Source organism: Rhinolophus sinicus, chromosome 5, assembly GCF_057876585.1.
Source record: "Rhinolophus sinicus isolate RSI-liver-muscle chromosome 5, RSI-T2T, whole genome shotgun sequence".
Lineage (NCBI taxonomy): Eukaryota > Metazoa > Chordata > Mammalia > Chiroptera > Rhinolophidae > Rhinolophus > Rhinolophus sinicus.
This window is the reverse complement of record NC_142505.1, coordinates 55,801,904-55,824,419: the sequence shown is the minus strand read 5'-3', so window position 1 is coordinate 55,824,419 and position 22,516 is coordinate 55,801,904. Positions and strand designations below refer to the sequence as shown.

At 40.3% G+C, this 22,516-nt stretch overlaps 1 protein-coding gene across 3 annotated transcripts in view; it reads right to left on the bottom strand.

Moving 5' to 3' along the window:
* PTPRG (protein tyrosine phosphatase receptor type G) overlaps positions 1-22,516 on the bottom strand; it is a 693,857-nt gene that overhangs the window by 139,978 nt on the left and 531,363 nt on the right. For all 3 annotated transcript variants that reach the window (XM_019728372.3, XM_019728373.3, XM_019728374.3), the window contains exon 6: positions 16,491-16,557. In XM_019728372.3, coding sequence (XP_019583931.2) covers positions 16,491-16,557 — 67 coding nt within the window. The remainder of the gene's footprint in view (positions 1-16,490; positions 16,558-22,516) is intronic.

Here is a 22,516-nt window from a genome sequence, read left to right as displayed (position 1 = left end):
GTGAACATACATTACAGAATTAAACTCCTGAGTTGTTTTGTTTTCCTCTTGAGTTTTCTAAGTTCAAACTTAACATCAGTTTTTACTATCTTCCTAAAAATACCATTTCCTGTTCAGTCCCACGGGCAGTGATCCACTGACAAATGGGGTGCTCATGATGCTTAATTCTAAGTCAGAAACAATTTTAGAAATGGTAGCCCTGTATTTCCAGCACTTCCCACAAAGCCTACATAAGCCACGCTTAACTGGCTCGACCTAAGACTGAATATAGCCAGCTAGAAGAAGGAAGAATATACTTTTTAGCTGAAAACTCAAACTCTTCCACTAAGAAAATCTTAATACATGTAGACATTGTAAAGTAGAGAGAAGTGCTACAGCCAGGCCCCCTAGATTTGAATCCTAACTCATCTCTTTAAAGGTCTGAGACAAGTTATTTAACCTCTTTGTAACAGTTTCCTCATCTGTAAAATGGGATTATAATAGTATCGACCTCATAAGGCGATTCTGAGTATTAAATGAATTAACACTAGTTATGGCTTAGGAGTGTGTCTGGCACAGAATGAGCACATTACGTGCTTGTTAAATGAATCTTCTCATAAAAGGGCAGTTTGACTCCAAACCCAACCTGATCAGAGCATTCTGTCTCCAACTTTTATCCTAATTAGTAATTTGAATGAAAAACATTCCTTTTCCAGCCACTTAACTAGTTGAGAAAAATATTTGAAATACTCTACTTATCCTAGCACTCATTCCATTATACCATAATAAGCAGGCACTGTGCATTACTTGATAAAAGAATAGAAAATAAATGAATCTCATATTCCAATTTCAAGGATCCCAGTGCTGTATGCAGACAATATTATATTTTAATAATTAATTGTTCATCAAAGAAAAAGATGAGGAACAGGGATGCTAAATTCAAAGTTATTCAAATTGCAAAAATGAATAATGTATGACTTTTATATTAAATACACACTGTATTAAGTAGTCTACATTTCACCCACTCTGTCTTTCATTTTTACACATTTTGACCAAAAATATGAATAATCAGTTAGGGGAGGTTTATTTAGAAAAAGAAATACCTTATTTGAATGCAAACGGAGTATATCTGAAGATGATTACATTTTTCTTATCAATTAGAAAATTTTGTAGGAGGACTTTCAAGTCATGGTGAACCATTAAACCCAGCACGGCCCAGTTATCCTCGCAGTTTCCTTTCAACACTAAATTATATCTGGCTCGATTCTGTGTAATTTCTTATTTCTGATAGCAGTGCCAGGAGGCAATCTTTAATTAAAGAAAATTTGAAAGATTCAAACATGCATAATTGGATTAAAAATGTGATCATTAAAACATTAGATGATAATCATCTGATTGATTACATTTTTTCAGTGTGTTAATAACCTAGTATTTTCAATGCTTTAGTTATATAGGAAAAAAGAAAGCCCTTTATAAGATACGATGAACAATCAACATATAGGAGACCTGTTCAGTAACCAAGAATTATGGAATTGCATTGAGCGTGCGCGTACGCCACACACACACACACACACACACACACACACACACACACACACACACCAATGAACAAAGTATTACACTGGAAGTTGTACGGACAGTATGTGGTGATCTCTAGGGGTAGGAAGACTGGTACCACCCCAAAACAGGGAATCAACCAATTTTAGGGAAGTGTGTAAGATTAAACTAACAATCGAAAGCCCAAGCTTCTATGTTTAGATCAATGATTGTTTAGTTTTTTTCAGGGTTTCCAAAACTTTTTAAAAGGAAAAGCTACTACTTTTTTCTTAAATACTTAAAATCGCTGTGGTAGGGCTAGCCTTCTGCTTCGTGTTAGGGAGAACAGGGGGAATGATGGTGGAAAAAAGTGGGTATTAGGTCACTCTAAATGGGGGAAGAAGATTTATGACAGTGCTGCTCAGAGTTAGTATGCATGCAAATCACCTGGGGAGCTTGCTAAACTGTAGATTATGATCGAGTACATGTGGGGTGGTGCTGAGATTCCACATTTTTAATAATGCTGACCATACTCCAGCATCCAGTTTCCACAAGCACTGTACCCATGTGTCCCTATATCCTCTGTAGCCTCATCCATTGCTACTTTCTGACCCTTAGGTAGAGCCACAATGGCCTCTTTGCTGTTCTAGGTCACACTACCCCAGGACCTTTGCACTGGCTCTTCCCTCTGCCTGGAACATTTCTTCACTGCTCTCTACTCATGGCTGGTTTGGGATCAAATGCCTTTCAGCTGCTAACAACTTAGTCATATTTGAATGATGCATTTCTCGATGAGGTTTCTCCTGACTACTGTCTAGAACATGGCAATCTTAAGGGCAGGCTCACTGAGAAAGAATCATTTGATTAAAAACCTGAAGGCAGAAGTGAACTATGTGGCTACCTGGGGGTCCTGGCAGAGAGAAAAGCCAAAAGCCAGTGTGCAAAGGGATTCTGCCTGGGGTGTGGCTGGAGTGAAATGAGCAAGAGGAAAAGTAGAAGAAAAAGTTCAAGAGCTCAAAATATGACAGGCTCTAGGAGGAAAAGTCAGCTGCTGGTTAAGTACAAGCTGGAATTTGATGAAAAATTGGGAAGCAGACAAAACACTAGACACAGAGTCAGCAGTTCTGGGTTAAGTCTGGACCAGCCATGACTGGACTGTGTGATCTGGGAGGAGCAAAGGGTCTGACGGGTTGGTGACACAGCACAGAAGCCAGAAATGGGAGGTCAAGATGGAAAGAAAGAGCCTGAGGGCCAGATCCAGGGATTTTGGGAGCGTTGGGAGCGTGGCACCTAGAAGTCATCAGGAAGGTCAGAAAGCATTAGGTTTTAATGAAGACGGCGGCAGATGCCTCCCAGACGAGTTAATTTTATGATATAAATACGAGCAACGATGCTTGTTGTATATAACCAGATGTTGACTATCAGGCATGTCATCTCTCTGTCATCAATAAGGAGAATGAAATGGGAAAGACAGGGCAATGAAATGGGCTGGCCCGTTTTCAAGGTGTAGCTATCTACAAGGCTTCGTGATAGATGATTTTAAGGAATAAGCACTAGCCTGCCGTGACAAGATCCTGGGGAAGTCTCCCAAGAACCACGGAGAACTGTGGGATTCCAAAGAGTTTTAAAGGGTGCTAGTTCCATTTCATCTTACAAATGAGGAAAATGAGGTCCAGGGAAGGCGAGTGACTGAACCAAGATTACTTAGTGAGGTGGAGAGTGAACTTGGACCTCCCGATGCAGAAACATTCTCCACCAGTGTGCAGGAGATTAAATGCATACCCCTCGGCCTTCCCTATAGGCACAGTCCAGAGAAAATCCTACAGGCCCATATTACTGCATCAATATCTAGTATTATTACAGGGTCTGGGCAAGGGTGCCTAGAGAGGGAGAGAAGTCACCTGATTAATCAGATTCCTGTATTCGAGCCACTGAATGATACAGTCATATAGCGACAAAATAACAAAGTGACAATAATATCAAGAAGGCTAGCCAAATGAGAACCAGCCTCAAATTCAAATCTAACCTAAAAGGAATCACTTTTGAAGTCTTTTTCTGTCTTAACATTATTGTTAAGGACACTATTAGTGATAAAATAGAAGCCACACAGCATCCCATTTCCTGGGTTTAGCTAAGAAAAGAAACAGAAATAGCTAACATCTAAGGTGGGGGGTTTGACACATCAAAATGAAGGAAACTATGGAAATGGCTTAAGTGCGCCTGTTTCTAGAAGATTTTGAGATCAAAAGTATTCAGATAAGCACCTGCCCTTCCTGGATCCATAAAAGACATGAGCCAATTAGTCAAGCCCAGGGTGCTGCATATTTATAGCACACTTTCAGGAAAGTCCCATGTAATTAAACGCTAGAAACATAAACTTCAAACGGGAAATTCTGTCGCATGTTAAGATGTTCAAAATTACCAGTGGGCTATAGGTAATATAGCATTGGCTCTTCCATTCAAGTGGGAGACAATAATGTGAATGGTTTCTTTCTTTAAGGTAAACACTAAAACAGACACCTCTTTAATTCCGTTGATACACATTTCGATTTTATGGTAGTTTGGGCAAAAATCAAATCACCATCTCTGTAAAGTCTATCAAATGGTAAGGGATGACCTGAGTGGGTGTGTACATTGTCCCAACATAAACCAAACATTGTGTAAAGACAACAGTCTTAGCAGAGCTACTGTAATAGCTACAGGGTAGATAAGGCAGAGTTGACAAGCTTTCATGGAAAGTGCCAGAGAGTATTTAAGCTTTGCAGGGCAGGTAGTGTCTACACAACTACTCTGCCGTTGTGGTATAAAAGCAACTATAGACAATATGCAAATGAACAAGTGTGGCTGTGTTCCAATAAAACTTTATTTACAAAACCAGGCAGCAGGCCAGATTTGGCTCACTGATTGAACTTGCGGACTTCTGATTTAGAGGACAGTAAACACATGCCAGGCACCCTACCTTCTCAATATTTTCCTTGCCTTAAAGCATTTAGTAGCAATGCCCAAGAGGGAGATACTTTCATTATCCCCATTTTACATGGTGGAACCTCAGGGACAGAGAGATGCATCAATTTGTACAGGATCACACAGCTCACCAAGTTGAAGAGCTAGAATTCAGATCCAACACAGCCTGAACTCTGAAACATTGTTCCAGATTTCTTGCTTGGTTGTACTCCTGAGAGTACAAATTTCAGTGAAAAATAACAAAATTCCATTTCTTTAAAAGTACTCCATAATGCAGATTTTTTATAAAAACTTACTCCAAAGTTCCAACTGCTTATTCCTGTGAACACATGAGATTATTTTGCAGGCAATTAACATTAGTCTTTCTGACCAAGAACGGCAAAGCCAAAAAAAAAAAATTTCCTCTTGAGATTAAAATTTTCCCAAAGGGAGGGAAAATTTTGTTCCTGATCTTACCCTCAAACATTGAGTAGCACTTTTTAGGCACTCGGTGGGTGGGAGGATGAAGAGACACTATGATTAAAAGAACTTCAAATTCACAAACACAAAACAGGCCAAAGCCCCTCAAACCACATTAACTCACCTCTGCTCCATCTTCTTGCTGTGGGATTATAATGACAGACTACTATTTCTGCCTAATAGATGATTCCCCCCAAAAAAATCCCTTGTTCTAGGACTTGTTCTCTTCTTCCAAAGTCCATACAAGATATTTTTCATAAAACGTCAGCCACTTAGCCTCTGTCAGAAAGTTTACGTCAAGATCTTTGACCTCAGGGATATAATCACAATGGTGCCGGAGTGACAGTGACAGAATACGGTCCTGTTAAGTGTGTCTTCACTGGCCCCTTCAACAGTCTATATGATGGACCTCAATCCAGACTGAAAGAAGCAGGTGGTGACCTGGCTGAGAACAGAGGGGGAGACGGCCTGGGAGCACCGGGAGTCAGTGTGGAGTCACGGGGGCCTCATCCAAGCCACGCAGCCAGACCGCTTTCCTTGTTGCTGTCTGTACTGGGGGCTATGACAACTGTATTGCAAGAGGGTTTCTGGAGGACTCTTGTCATGCTGATTGGACCCTGGGCTGGTGCAGAGCCCAGTGCACCAGCACAGTAGCAGTGAGGGGCCTTTGTTTTTCTTCGTCACCTGACACCCCTGCCCCTTGATTTCTTATTTCCTTTTTCTAAATTCCAAAAGGAGGTACTGGCTTCCCAATTTATCTCTTAATGATATAATCCCAAGGCAGTTCTTTCTCTGGCCTCTGATCAATTTGTAGAGAGAACAAACAGCTTGCCAGGGCTACTTATGGTAAAAAGTTTATAAAAAAGAGCTGCCACTCCTCTCTTTGCTTGTTGTGAAGCCACTTGGTGCTTGATGGGTCCCAGAGGAAAGCACTGTCTGGATCTTACTTTGTAATGCTAATCACTGTCTTCTTTGATTGTGAAATTTAACATATGAGCAGAAAGGTGCACAAAACACAAATGTACTGCAGACAAATGATCCCAAGGCAAACCTTGGTGGGACCACCACTCAGAACAGGAGGTGCCCTTGCCACCCTCCTTGAGCCAGTTCCTCATCACTTTTCCCCAAAGAGTCACCACCATCCTCTTCTTAAAATAACCATTAGTTTTTTCCCCTTTTAGTTTAACCACCTGCATGTGCAACCCTAAACCATACAGGTAAGGTTTCCTCAGTTTTTGAATTTTAGGCTGAGGAAGGCTCTATGCACTCTTCAGACTCTTGCTTTATCATGGTGCTGAGAGGAGCCCGTGCTGTTGGAGGCACAGATTCTACTCGTTTCCATGGAGGAGAAATGTTCTATTGTGTGGCACACTATGCTGTATTTATCCAGCTTGCTAACAAAAGGCATTTGAGGCCTTTGTAGGTTTGGACAGTTAGAAAATCGATGCCACAGACATTTTTGTCCACTTCTCATGATATGTTACATCTGAGTTTCTCTAGAGGACACACACAGTAGTGAGACAACTGAATCCACTTGACGAGATACCGCCAAGTTCCCAGCCAAGCATTACAGTTCCCAGCATTCCTAGCCTTGCCAACGCTTGACACTGTCAGGAGTTTGACTATTTGACTATCTGGTGCGTGCTGCTAGATTATTTTTGAGATTTGTGAATATAACATCTTTGAGAAATTAATGTATTAAATATGTGGTGTATTCTTTAACTGATTTACAAATAGTCAAATGCACAAGTCTAAGGGGACAAGGTGGTAAATTTTTATATTATACCTATTAGTCATCCTGCAGGTCAAGGTACATAATATTTTTATCACCCAAGAAAATTCTCTCATATCCTTTCTCATTCAATATACCCTCCACCCCACTATTCTGACTTTTATCACCATAGATTACTGTCACCTGTTCCTGAACTGTATATAAATGGAACCATGCAGTATGTGCTCTTTTGTTTCTGTGTAAATCAAGTAGTTCATTATTTTTAATTGCTGGGTACTATAACACGGTATGAATATACCACAGCTTTATCTATCTAGGCGCCCATCGGCAGACGTGTAGGCTGTTTCCACTTTGGGGGTATTATAAACAAAGCGCCCGCATACAAGACTTCTTGGGGACACATCCTTTGGATATCTACCTACATGTCTAATTGCTGGCTCGGAGGGCAAGGCATATGTGTAACTTTGGCAGAAACGGCCACATGGCTTTCAGAAAGGGTGCACCATCTGCATCTCCACAGCACTTGTCACGGAGTGCCAGGAGTGCCACACCCTGGGGCTGGTTTCTTTTTACAAAGCGTATTTGTGGCCAGTGATGCAAGGCCAGTTGGATAAGATAAAGCCTACCCACTGCTTTAAAAGGAATTCAGATAGTTCCAGGTCCAGTGTCTCTTCTAGGTTATTCTTAATCATAGAAACTTCAATTCTAGCAGGTGGGATATGGAAAAAAAGACAGATGAGGAGGTACCAGCTCGTTCCATCACATGAAAACGCTTGACTGGATAATCACTTTGCAAATTGATCATATTTCTTCCCTTTCTGCTAGGTGCCTGGATTAGTTCTAGCTGTTCTATGGCTTCATCCATAGATTTGGGGAGTTGATGATGAGTATCTCAGGGCCGAGGAAAAATGGGTGGAATACATAGCAAGCAAAAGTGAACCCAGTGAATAAACCAGTTAGGTAGGGAATCTACTCCTCAAGGAAACTTTTGATCTTCTCATAGCCCCAAATCTCATTGCTGAGTGTTAACAAAAGCTTGTAAAAGCCTCGTTTTGTGACATTAACAGAAAGGTGTTCTCAGGTGACAATTTATTTGTACTTTCACTGATAGCTTTCTCGGAAGAGCCTGGGGAGGAAAGATAGGCAGCGGAGTCACCTCACTCTGACTGGCGGGCGAGGCAATTTCTAACTGTCCCCTCACATTCCACTCACTAAAGTAGTACATTCAGCAGAAGAGGTGAGTGATAGCGAGGAGGGGGACAGGCAAAGAGCGACAGAGAGTCAAAGCCCAACAATCAGACAGTCACTCAAGCAAGCTTCCTTTCAAAAACAAAACATTGGTCTTTCTTAGATAATTAACATGAGTGAATGAATGGTTAGTGTTTCAACGCCTTCTGGCAGTATTCTAGAATATGTACACTAACAGCCTGCTGGGTTTTCTTTGGGTGGCTACTATGAAAAAGAATAGAAAGCAGGTAATCCAAAAACTTGAAAAAATACTTTGTAATTCACATAGGATATAATGTATATTTCTTAGCATTGGTCAAATGGGTAAAGCTAAGGGAATGCCACATTTCTATTCAAGTTTGTGGATGCAGACTGGGGATACAAGTAATTCCCATATAGCACGGTTATTGGGTTCCTTAAAAATGCCATGTTACACGAAATAAAGAACTAGTACAAGAAAGGGTGTTAGGTTCCAAAAATTAAAAAAGCATACTATTATATTTTTATAATTAAGAGAAATATCTTTATTAAAGTGATTTCCACCAAAAAGTGTAACATATTAAAATGTATTAAATAATGTTTTCTTCGTCACTACTAAGCTTTTATTACGTTCCATTTTGTTTGGGGATTTCCCTAATTTCGAATGAGATATCTTTTACTTTTAAAAGCTCTTATTACATTCTGTGTTGTTTGGGGATTTCCCCAATTTTGAATGAGATATTTTTGCTCTTAAACGCTCTTATTACACTCTGTGTTGTTCAGGGATTTCTCTAATTCTCAAACCGTGTTAGAGTGAAACCGTGTTATAGAAATGCCATGTTATACAGGGATTACATGTAAATCAAATAAAAAAAAACTGGAACTAGCATTAAATGCTCCAATCAAAAGACACAGGATAGATGGATGGATAAGAAAACAAGACTCATACATATGCTGTCTGCAAGAGACCTACTTCAGATCAAAAGACACACATAGACCGAAAGTAAAGGGGTGAAAAAAGACATTTCATGTGAATGGAAATGAAAACAAACTGGGGTAGCAATGCTTGTATCAGACAAAATAGACTTTATAATGAAGACTATACCAAGAAACAAAGGGGGACATTACACAATAGCAAAGGGATCAATCCAACAGAGAACATCAACCTAGTGAACATTTATGCACCCAACATAGGAGCACCTAAATATATAAAGCCAATATTGACCAACATAAAGGCAGAGGTTAATAGTAACACAATCATAAAAGGGGACTTTAACACTCCACTGACACCAATGGACAGATCTTCCAGACAGAAAATCAACATAGAGTGAGCAGCCTTAACTGACACCCGAGACCAGATGGATTTAATTGATGTTTTTAGAGAATTTCACCCCAAAGCAGTAGAATATTCATTCTTTTCAAGTGCACATGGAACATTTTCCAAGACAGACCACATATTAGACCACAAAATAAGTCTTATTAAATTTAAGAAGACTCAAATCATCAAGCGTCGTCTCTGACCACAATGGTATAAAACTAGAAAACAACCCCCCACCCCACCCCCAAAAAACTGAAAAATACACAAATACAGGGAGGTTAAATAACATGCTACTAAATAATGAAAGGGTCAACAATGAGATCAAGGAAGAAATAAAATATACCTTGAGACAAATGAAAATGAAAACACAATGACCCAAAATCTATGGGACACAACAAAAGCAGTCCTAAGTGGGAAATTCATAGCAATGCAGACCTACCTCAAGAAACAAGAAAAATCTCAAATAAACAGTCTAACTTTATACCTAAGGGAACTGGAAAAAGAATAGCAAACAAAGCCCAGTGTGAACACAAGAAAGCAAATAATAAAGATCAGAGCAGAAATAAACAAAATAGAGACTGAAAAACAGTACAAAGGATGAATGAAACAAATAGCTGTTTTTTTTAAAAGACAAAATTCACAAACCTTTAATCAGACTCATTAACAAAAAAAGAGAGGACCCAAATAAATAAAATCAGAAATGAAAGTGGAAAAGTGACAACAGACACCACAGATATACAAACAATTTTAAGAAAATACTACAAGCAACTATATACCAAGAAATTGAACAATATGGAAGAAATGGATAAATTTCTAGAAGCATACAATCTGTCTTCCAAGGCTGAATAAATAAGAAACAGAAAATCTGAACAGACGAATTACTACCAACTAAATTGAATCAGTAATCAACAAGCTCCCAGCAAACAAAAATCCTGGACCAGATGGTTTCACAGGTGAATTTTACCAAACATTCAAAAAAGAATTAACACCTATTTTACTCAAACTATTCCAAAAAATTCCAAGAGAAGGGAAGCCTCCCAAGCTATTTTTACGAGGCCACCATTATCCTGACCCCAAAATCAGACTAAGATATTACAAAAAAAGAAAGGATAGGCCTATATTCCTAATGAACATAGATGCAAGAATCCGTACCAAAATACAAGCAAACTGAATAATACATTAAAAAGATCAAGTGGGATTCATTCTTGGTATGTAAGTTTGGTTCAATAACTGCAAACCAATTAATATGACACATCATATAAACAAAATCAAAATCAAAATCATATGGTCATAGCAATAGATGCAGAAAAAATGTTTGACAAAATCCAGCATCAATTTATGACAAAAACTCTCAGCAAAATGGGAATAGAGGGAACATATCTCAACATAATAAAGGCCATATATGATAAACCCATACTCAATGGGGAAAAACTCAAAGCATTCCACTTTAGATCAGGAACAAGGCAAGGATGCCCACTTCTACCACTTTTATTCCACATAGTACTGCGAGTCCTAGCCACAGCAATCAGATAAGAAAAAGAAATAAAAGGCATCCAAATAGGAAAGGAAGAACTAAAAGTGTCATTATTTGCAGATGACATGATGCTATAGAAAGAAAACCCAAAAGATTCCACCAAAAACTATTAGAACTGATAAATGATATCTCATTGTGGTTTTTATTTGCATTTCTCCGATGATTAGTGATGTTGAGCACTTTTTCATACGTCTATTTGCCATTTGTATGTCCTCTTTGGAGACATGTCTCTTCAGGTCCTCTGCCCATTTTTCAATTGGGTTGTTTGCTTTTTTGTTGTTGAGTTGTGTAAGTTCCTTGTATATTTTGGATATTAGCCCCTTATCGGAGGCACTGTTTGCCTCATTCCTGTTAGAATGGCTATCATGAACAAGACAAATAGTAACAAGTGCTGGAGAGGCTGTGGAGAAAAAGGAACCCTCATACACTATTGGTGGGAATGTAGATTGGTGCAGCCACTATGGAAGGCAGTGTGGAGGTTCCTCAAAAAATTAAAAATAGAACTACCTTATGACCTAGCAATTTCACTCCTGGGTATTTATCCAAAGAAATAAAAAAAACACACACTAATTTGAAAAAATATATGCACCCCTATATTTACTGCAGCGCTATTCACAATAGCCAAGATATGGAAACAACTGAAATGCCCATCAATAGACAATTAGATAAAGAAATTGTGGTACATTTATACAACGGAGTATTACTCTGCCATAAAAAAGAATAAAATCCTACCATTTGCAGTAACATGGATGGACTTAGAAGGTATTTGCTAAGTGAAATAAGTCAGCCTGAGGAAGACAAATACTGTATGATCTCACTTATATGTGGAATCTAAAGAACAGAATAAATAAGCAAACAAAACAGAAATAGACTCAGATACAGAGCATAAACTGATGGCTGCTAGATGGGAGGGGGGTTAAGGGGATGGGTGAGAAAGGTGAAGGGATTAGGAAGTACAAATGGGTAGTTACAATATAGTCACAGGGATGTGAAGTACAGTATGGAGAATGTAGTCAGTATGTGGTAAAAACTATGTATGGTATCGGATGGGCACCAGACTTATCGGGGGGAACCACTTCACAAATTATATAAATGCCTAACCACTGTGCTGTACACTGAAGGTAATATAAAATAATATTGAATTATCAACTGTAATTTAAAAATATACGTATCTGTGTATATATGCTCACGGCATGTAAAGTACAGCATAAGGAATATAGTCAGAGATATTGGACTAGCTACGTACAATGTCAGAGGGGTAGTAGACTTGTTGGGGTTATCACTTTGTGAGGGGTATAAATGTCTAATCATTATGTTGCTTTGTGTACCTGAAACTAATGAAAAAATTAGAACTATACTAAGTTCTTTGGAACCAATATTTTTATTAGGTGTGGGTACTCCCAAGGGCTGGTTCTTGTATATAAGAAGCACTATAAGTGACTGACTCCATGCCATGAACAGGAGTCACAATTTCTCCCTAAATCTTTCTTCTCCAGGGGATACTGGTGGTAGTGCAAATAAAATACCTGATTAGATACATTTCAGTGCTTCCATCTATTGCTGAATGGATAGACAGGACCAGAGTCAATAGTAAATCACCTCTTTCCATTCTATTGATATTTCTTCATGGCGCTCAAGTTTGTAAAAATCACAGTTTACTTAGAAAAATGAACACATACGAAACAGCACTCTATTTTGCCAAGAGGTTTCTAGGTTTACCTCCCCCCAACATTAGAGAAGCAATGTCACCGAGCTCAGAGCCTCAAACATGCTACATCTCTCACTACCAGACACCTTCATGTATACTGTTCCTACTTGAAACCCTACACCCTCTTCTCTGCCTGGACAACCTCTAAGCATTCTTTAGTTCTTAATGGTCACTGAGATACCTTCTCTAACCTCCCCGCAAGTCTGAGTTAAAATTTGCTGCTCCCTATTCTTCAATGTAATTATATGCTTAACCACATGAGTCTGCCAAGAGCTTATACACTCAGTGAGGGCTGGTCCATCTCTGCTGTGCTTTCTATGCCTAACTTCGTGGTATGCTTAGATTAGGCACTTAATACCTGTGCACAAAAGCAACGAGCACTGCTGTAAGAACCTCTGAGCATTTTAAAGACGAGAGAACCAAAATATGATTTGGGAAATGTCATTGGAAGAATGTGAAGCTCTGTGCCAACCATGGAAGTGCACCCCTAAGACCTTCCTTGCAGAGATAAAGTGCTGTGGGGAGACTCCTCAGCTAACAGCTTGGAGCTGCTGTACCTTTTGGATCCACCCGGTGTTCACATGGACGCCACTCTCACTGGGGTGCTCCAGCCAGTGAGCAAACATGGTGGGGAATCCAGGGCTGGGCAGGCCTCTCACAGGCAGTCTTGGCTCTGCGGTTGTCCGACGGCCTGGCCAAGACGTTCTTAGTGCTGCCTTCAGCCAGTCCTCCTGGCTTCCCTGTCTCCCCTCAGCAGTGTCAGATCTGTGCCGTGGTCCCAACACTTGCCCCGCTCCTCTCCACACACATACTCCTGCTTCCTCTTCTCTTCGTCCTTCACAGGCAGTCATTCCTGGCCAAAACAACTCTACTGCACTTACAATTGCATTTTGGTGTCTGCTTCACAGAGACCTTAATGACCAAATGCCAAGTATGGCTGGCTGGTGTGACCAGATTATTCATTCCCACTCCAGCTGAAGGAACATATGAGTCTTCCTATTAATAAAACATTCACTTAATGAGAAATTAATATTCTAAGATATGACTCCCAGAGCTGAAGAAATAAAAGCTAATTCTGGACTGTAACAAAAATCGATATTGATTTTTTCTCTTTACACACCACTACCATCATTCCCAAGCCAGAGATTCTGTGAGGGGCACAATTATTTATGTCCCATCAAATTAACAGGTCATTCAAATCCCTCACAGGGCCTTCAACTGAAAATGTTTCTAGTTCCAACAAAAGTTTTTTATTCAGCTATCTCAAGTGTTCACTCTCTTTTGGAAGAATGAGAGAGGTGATAAGGGTTATCAAAATGGACGTTAACAACAGCCCAAGAACAGAAAGCAAAATTATGTTTCCAACACCTGACCCTACTCCTTTGTCTTCCCAATCCAAGCAAAAACCTGAGTGGCCTTTAGTGTCTCCTCCCCCTCTTCCAGTTTTGTATTTTGATATTTTCACTTATTTGTATGCTTACTTGATTCATTCATTTGGTTACTATTTATTGAGCATCTACTATTTGACACACACCCACACTCACACCCACACACACACACACACCACATGCAGGGGTTCTTGCCCTCATGAAGCTCACACTTCAGTAGATAATGTATGAATAAATAAGCGGACAAAGTAATTTCAGATACTTTCATGTGCTCCGAAGAAACTTAGGCTGATATGACAGAGACTGATGGGAGTAGGGAGAGGGTGGGTAATGTGAGCTGATGATTCAGGAAGAACTTTCTGAGGAGGCAAGGTCTGAACTGAGAACTGGGAACTGAAATAGTAAGAGGGAGACACCTTTACTATGAGTGAAGGGATGACCTTCCTGACAGGAAACGGAAACAGCCAATGAAAGGCTGGAAGGAGAAACACACTGGGCAGTCTGCATGGGGAGAAAGGCAGCCCCTCACCTTCCTCTAGGTCCTCGAGGGCTGGCCTCCATCTGTCTTAGTCAGCACGACAACCCTGTGACCACACAGGGTGGACACAAAACACATTTGCTGACTGCATCAGTGAACTTCCTTTACAGGTCATTTCTTTTTGCAGGTCTCCTCTCTCAATTAGAAGACTGGGTTGAAACCACATCCCAGGCATCTCTGCCACCCTCCCATGCCTGGCAAAGCCTCCCTACATATTACAGTCTCTTAGAGGGTAACTGGATAATGAGTAAGGATAACACGGTTATGCCAGCAGCGCACAGCTCCTGAGCCGAATGATGACTATGAGTGAGCTTACTGAGACTTGGGGCTCTGAGGGCTAAAGGAAGCCCAACTGCTTATTTTTAAACATGGAACCTCCTTCAATTATCACTGTGCAAATAAGAACACACAGATCTACTCAAACACCATAGCTGGTGGAGTGCTTCCTCTCCGGCTGAAGAGTGGTACCTATTTTGAAGATTCTAGAATTCTTTATGGTGTGTTTGTTTTAAAACACAAAGAATAGTCTGGCGGAAGGGAGATCTATCAATCATTTACTATATTTCAAACTCCAAAACTCATTATCTACACTACGGACTAGAATTTCAAGAAGGAATTTGATCAATTGAGTGTTACGGGTACCTTTTGGGAAAGGAGGTAGAATACACAACATGCTGCCCACGACACAAGCTCTCTCTGCACTTTTGAAGCTGCCCAGCGTACAAGGCAAACTCCCCTATCCTTCCAAAGCCCACTATCAACATCAAAACACAAATGTGCAGACAGAATCAGTTCAGGCAAAAGTGTCTTGTTCCCTGGGGGAACTGTCATATGACCTACTTCCCCGCTCTGTGAGAGGTTTGCTTCAGAGACACAAACTGAAGTTGAGAAAAAGTGAAGGAAATGTTTTACATGTAAACCTGTACAGGGTGTTTCCAGTCACCCTTCTTTTTCTGCGTTCACTTAGTTTATTATTGTTACTTGCTGCATGATTGAACGGCTATGCGAGCAGAACAATTAATCCAAAATCCCATTTGCTTCAACTGAACACTGACAACTGGTTTTAGTTTCCCTGAGAGAAGGGGGGGGGGGGGGGGGAGGCGATGTTTGTTAAGCTCTGCAGAGTTGGCTAATGTCAAAAGACAGTCCTCCCAGAAAGGTGTGAAGGCGTTTTATCACAGCTGTGGAGATGAAGGGAGATTTATTATGGTTACTAATGCTACTTCTGCCAATGTCTTTGGAATTCTAATTAGAGTATTAAAACTTTGCAAATCATTATATTACATCTAGAATCCACCCCTCCCCTGTGACAAGGGTACTTTTGAAATTAGAGGACCCTGATGTCATAGGTAATGATGTATTACTGATAATAAAGTTGCAGGAAAATTTTCTCCAATAAAAACCAGTTGGGAAAGACAGAATCCATTTATCTTACTTTCTCCCTCAGTTTTATGCCTGAGGAAAAGATGTCTGCTGCACAGAACAATGGCCCAGCTTTTACCATCAGAGTAGCTGATGATGCTTGCTCACGTGCGACAAAGTTTAATGACTTGTCACGGCTACTTAAATTTTTTCCCTAAATCTGAGAGGCATCAGGAATATAATAACTGTGTATGGTGTCAGGTGGGTACTAGATTTATCAGGCTGATTACTTCGTAAGTTACATAAATGTCTAATTACTATGTGGTACACCTGAAACCAATATAATATTGTATGTCAACTGCAATTGAAACATAAAACAATTATTTTTTTAAAAATCTGAGCAGCAAATCAAGACATTTATGAATTAAAAGATAATTGACAGAAGAATATTTTTTTTGAAGCGATATGAGACAAGTGGCAGGTTTAACGGACATGAATGGCACATCTTAGGGCACTTTGATTTATAACATAGACATTCAAACTGGTACCTGAAAAGAAATAAATTGCTTACTGTTAACCCAGATCCATTTGTAGGTAATAAATGGGTGTGCTCTTTACCCATCAAATAATGGCTCTAATGCCCTTCAACATCAGTGAATGAGGAATGAGTGTCACCCTCTGTCCTCTGCAACATAACCCCATTTCTTTAGGAAGAGATCTTGGCCCTTCACATCCCAGCAAAAGGAAGTGTACGGGGCCTACTTACCGTGATGTACGACGCCCTTCAACCCATGGATAATAGGATCCAGTGCAGAATTGTCCCTTGGACTGACCTACATGTAAAGGAAACATGATTGGTTAAATCTATTCTGGCATCAGGCACAACAGTTTCAGTTTAATCTTCTAAGGAGAAGGAGGAAAAAATAGATGTGATCTAGCACGCTGCTTAGGTCTCACATAGAACATGGTTCTCACCAAACATAGGAGATCTATGACATAATATATCAAGTGAGGAAGTCTAAATCAAAAGAAACTTAGAATACACGAGAACAGAAAAGCAACACCACAGTCCCAGCAACATTTTGAAAAGCAACAGCAAGACTTTCTTCTTGCTTTGTTTTATTAAAAGTGGACCCTGATCAGCTAAAAACTCATAGAAAGTCATCACAGAGCAACAGCAATCCATCATTGACTGAACGTTTCAACCTCTTATTGTGATCGTGTTTATTTCTCGTTTTTAGAAAATGTATCTGTTCCTTGCAAGCCTACTCTCATTCTAAGGACCTCAGTGTTCTGTGCCTTGTCACATATTTATAAGAGCATTTCTAAGAGTCACTCAAAAGCAGGAGAGAGAAGAGGAGAGGAGAGAAGAAGAGCTTCAAGAGACAGTGTCTCCCACTTTCATTTCCTTCTAGGATTTTAAATCTCCCCATTAGTCAAGCCTCTTTGATCTTGACCCTCACCCATTCTTTCCCTTAACGTTCTGATACTGCTCAGCATATGTTCTCATTCTTGCCCTTTCTAGAAGATTAAAATTCCACCAGTATATTATAATTTTGGTTTGCAGGTACTTTCTTTTAGACACATACTGAAATATTTACAAATGAAATAGAAATGATGATTGAAATTTGCTTCCAAATAATCCAGGAGTGAGTAGCACAGGAAGACAGCAGGATATAAATGTAACAGGATTGTCCATTAATCAATCATTAATGACCTTGGGTGATGAGTACTGGATAAGTCATGATACAATTTTCTCTACTTTTGTGTATGTTTAACTTTTCCCAAATAAAGAGTTTTTCAAAATCCATCATCTGTGGTCAGCACAGCTCCTGAATTTGTTTTTTCAGGGACGGTATTTACGTTTAACCCACTTTTAACATAATGAAGTTGAGATATCAGTGAACTTTCAATGTATAGCAAGACCCAACTTATATTTCCTAATGAATCCAGAGGGATCCAGGGCCATCTTTGGTTAAATTTTAAGGTAACTGAAAACTTTCCACACTCCTTCCCTCTTTACAGACTCTCCCTGTTGGGTTGCTGTTCCCACTTTGCTCTTTGATAATAACCCACACCTCATACTTTTCTTCCTCTCTTCTACCTCAGCGTCTCCAGGTTAGAGCAGTAGTTCTCAGCTGGAGGCATGTTTATCTGTCTCCCACTCCCCACCTCACACCCCTGTGGGGGACATTTGGTCACGTCCGCAGACACTGTTGGTTGTCACAAGCAGGGGTGGAGGAGGAGGGTTACCAGTATCAAGTGGGTAGAGGTACGGCTGCTGCTAAATATCCCACAGTGTTCAGAACAGCCCCTCCACCCCATCCCTGGCCAAGCATTATCTGGTTCAAGATAATGGTGGAGAAGCTGAGGTGGAGAACCCCAGGTCATGTGATCTGTGAGTAAACAGTGATTGCATATTGTCTAGATCCCTGAGTGATAACTAAATTGAAACACAGGTATCATTATATGGTATTATTAGGTTGGTGCAAAAATAATTGTGGTTTAAAAGGTTAAAAATAATTGCGAAAACTGCAATTACTTTTGCACCAACCTAATATGTTTATGGACTAATAAAATTATTTGAGATTTGGTCCTATATCGTAAACACTGTAGGTATGGAAACAAACAAACAAAAAAGGTCCAGTGTATGAGATCACAAAAGTGGAATTCTGGGAGTTGGCGTAAGTGTACTTCCAAATTGCCAAACAGGAAGTTCAAGCCAGAGCTTTAACACAATGGTTGAAGCACAGAAACATTCTCCAAAGGCAAACATCCACAGAATATGACAAAAATGAAAAAAATTGTATTTGCACCATAGCAAATGATTGATCAAGAATTTTAAAACGTGGTCAAAATGAAACCACAACTCAAAAACACAAGATAAGAAAGTTTACCAGTAAATGTGGCCAATTTTCAAAAGTGACAGAACAAAACAGGAGACCAGAGAAATATCCCATATCAAACTGAAGTTATAGACAAAAAGATGGTCTCCCTCTCTCTTCTGCAGATTGAGTCTGGTAGAGATGTTATTGCCAATTCAACTACCTGTAGTTACTCTAATACTTGTGGGAAATGGCAAAATGACCACAAACTTCCTGCCATCCCTGTCACAGGCGTGTTTAAAGTTAACTCTGGGACTCCTTCCATCAAGAATGCACGTCAACTTTTCTACCCTTTGAAACTGGATACCACGTGACTTGCTTTGGTCAATGTGACAATAACCACACGATGCGGGGCGGGGCTTCCATAGGACTTGAATGCAGGGCTTTACACTCGCTTGCGACTCTTTGAAATCCTGAGACCACCAGGTGAACAATCCCAGGCTAGCCTACTGGAGGCTGAGAGAGCACATAGAGCAGACACAGGCAACCCCAGCTGAGGTGGTTCTAGACCCATCAGCCTGCCAACTACCAGACAGGAGAATGGTTCCATTCGAGACCATCTAGCCTCAGATGCACCCTGTGTAGTCTGCACAGACCAGCCAACCTATCGAATCATAAAGTCATTAAATAATTATTGTTTTAACTAATTGGGATCATTTGTTACAGAGAAAAATTTAGCTGTTAGAGTTTCTACGAGTGAGTAGAGATGGAGGGTGGGTGACAAGCTATGATATCAATAATTTTCTTAACCAATACACTTTCCTTATGGTTTGTCTTACAGGTTTCTCAGTGAGATTCTATGTCAGAAGACACAGCACTTGCTGTCAACCTGATCAACTCATGTACTTCCCCAAAAACGTGTTACCCTTTCTCTACCATGGCAACATTTCAGATTCTCTGATTTTTGATCCTATCTGCAGGGGCATGTGTTGTAGTCAGGTAGACCCTCAATGCATTTAGTTTGATTTGATGATGTGAAAACTCAAAGAAAAGTGTTTCTAATCCTTCATGACTTATACCCACTGATAACATTTTTAGCTCACGTAAGATGGAAATAACCAGACAACCTAATCCAATTTCAATTTCTCGTCCTTCTGACTAGAGCATCCCTGTGTCTAATCACTCAGGCCTGACCTTACTGGAGCTCAAGGGCCTGACCCCAGACTCTAATCAAGCCCACAAATGAAAAGCCTTCTATAACGCCTGTTCACCTCCACAGCCTCCACTGCTGGTATATATAGCTGGGGCTGAGAAGCTGGGTGAGGAGAAAGGACGAGAAAAATGGAGATGATTGGCTGGTCAAAGTAACTTAGTAATAATACTGAGCTCGTTCTCCAGCTGATATCTTGGTTCTAAAATTCAGGGTGGGATCCAAATAGCACACTAATAAGTGGGTTTGTTCCAGTAAGGCACAACCCTAACTGAAATAGTCCCTTCCACTCAGTTTTAACCAATTTGCCACTTCAAAAAAATTCAAGGACATAAATTAAGCAATTTGGTCAGTTTTGAAATATGCCTACAATAAAGAAGGTTGTTTTAGCAACCTGTGTTTACAAATTCTGGTCTCCATCCAGGGTTGAGGAGGCCAAGGGATAGGGAAAATATAGAAGTCTGAGCCAGAGATGAACCTTTCAGAGTCTCCATCTGTAAAATGGGGATACAATCTCATAATGTGTTATGAGGATTAAAGGTGTAATGCTTAGAGCATAATGCTGAGTACAAATGCAACTTTCTACAGGGGTGGACACAACTCGGCAACAATTTGACCCAAACACTGAAATTTAGGTCAATGTCAAACAGGAAATTTATCCCTGAACGTCTCAATGTGCTTAGCTCTAAAAGTAATGCTTCAGTTCAAATTTCAAAAAAATCCAAATTTATGTTTTATGTGACATCTGCTCAATTTCATAATATGTCACTCCTTTTCAAAGCATATGAGGAGTGTTCCTGGCTCTTGAAATTTGCTTCCTTCATAACTTGAAGATCAAAGGAGTTATGCAGTAACACTGAGAAGGTAGCAATTGCACAAATGAGCTTGAAATGGACGAGAAGAAATAGACACCCCCTTTCCCTGCAGAGTTTGTGCTATCATTGCAGAACTTCGCTCTGGGCACTTCCATTTTTGAACTTTCAAGGGATTTGTCATCCTCAAAAAGAGGGCATACGAATGTGACATAAGGCTCTGGTTCAAGCTTTTAAGTGTCTTTAGATATAACCAAAATACATATAGACATTAGCAATATAGGAAACCATGATATGTAGGTTTGGGCAAAAGGCCACATTTATATCAATGCTGATGAAATCGAAACTTCATACAGCTTTCTTTCCAAATAACAGTCTACCATAAGGATTCAACCAACTATCAAATTCATAACCAAGTGATCAATAATGTCCAGCGATGTTTCTATAATCCAGGCTCTACTGGAAGGTCTGTGTTTCTTCAGGCTTGAAGCAAAATGAAATGGAGACAGAGCGGTCCCGGCAGACCGCATGTGCCTGCGTTCGGATACGCGCTGCCATTTACTTTTCCTGTCCACACTGCCATTTGGCCCTTGACTTGGATCTTAATAATCTTCAATCTATCAAGCCCTGGCCATCTGCTAATAGGATGGCCAAGACAACCTACTTGCCTTGAATCCGACGTCGCCAGCTGCTCCTCTAGTCCTATAAACATCACATCCAGCCAATATCCTCTTGTGGGAAAAAGGATTTATTCCTGCTGAGGGTGAGCGGCTCCACCACTACCCATGGCTGCAGAGCAAAGCGACAAACAGCAGGACCAGAGACTCTGCACAGCCTTTAGAATGGCAGAGACGACGAGCTATCCTCGCTGATGACTGGCAGGTAACTGTGTATTCAGAAGTGACAGTGTCTTATCAGGACAGCGGTAAGTACTTCTCATCAGATCTGGTTTCAGGTCTGATTCTCCTCTCCTTCCATGGCTCTTACCTAAAGAGCCATGTAGTGAGGATGCTGTAGCTTCTTTCTTTCGGATGTGAACACCTTGGCTACCAGTCGCCAGATGTTGGTTCAAGTTGCTGTCAAGAACTTCCCGGCACAAACCATTTATAACTTGGCTATTTTTCACTCAATTGTATTTCAGTTAGGCCTTCCCAGGAGACAGAGTACAGACCAGATTTCTTTATTAATAAATTAAATATTTGTCAATAATTTAGGAAATGTACACGAAGACAATAATAGCTTCAAACCACTAACCACTGATCTATGTTGAAAACACCATTCTTCTCCCAAATGTCCTTTTTAATACTCACAAATATGACTTCTGGTTGTACAGAAGCCTATTGTCTCATTGTTTCTAATGTACAAATTTACTTCTTCTTTGTTGCTGTCCCAACACTTTCTAGTCTCTCCCGACTATCCCTGCTGCAATGAGATGACAAAAAGCAGAATCAAAGGGGCAGGAAGCATCCCAAACGGCCTGGAATAAGGTCAGAGAGGGAAGCAGAGCTACAATCCAGAGTTTGGCAGAACCGAAGAAAAAGGGACTCTGCAAAGCTGCAGGACTTTCCATGAAATGAAGGATTTCAGTCTCCCAATCAGCTAAAGGCAAGTAACCAAGAGTGGACACTCCTGGCCAGGAGGCTTGGTTTAACTTTGAATAATAAATTTCCAGCATCGTACATTTAGCTGAATCTGATAGAAATGCAAAACAGACAGAGGCATCTCACAGGAGAAGGAAGATCTCCAGTCGGAGGGGCAGGGTATGGCTTCCCTATCACCATTCATTTTCCAGCACTTGACAGCACAAACTCCTGGGGATGGTTTCCATCTACAGATCAGAAAGCTCCAAATTCCTCAGCCATGGGATGGGATTAATACGACAAGGCAACACAATTAAAAATGCTAATAGGACCCATCCTCCCCCCTTCAAATGGAGCTCAAGCAC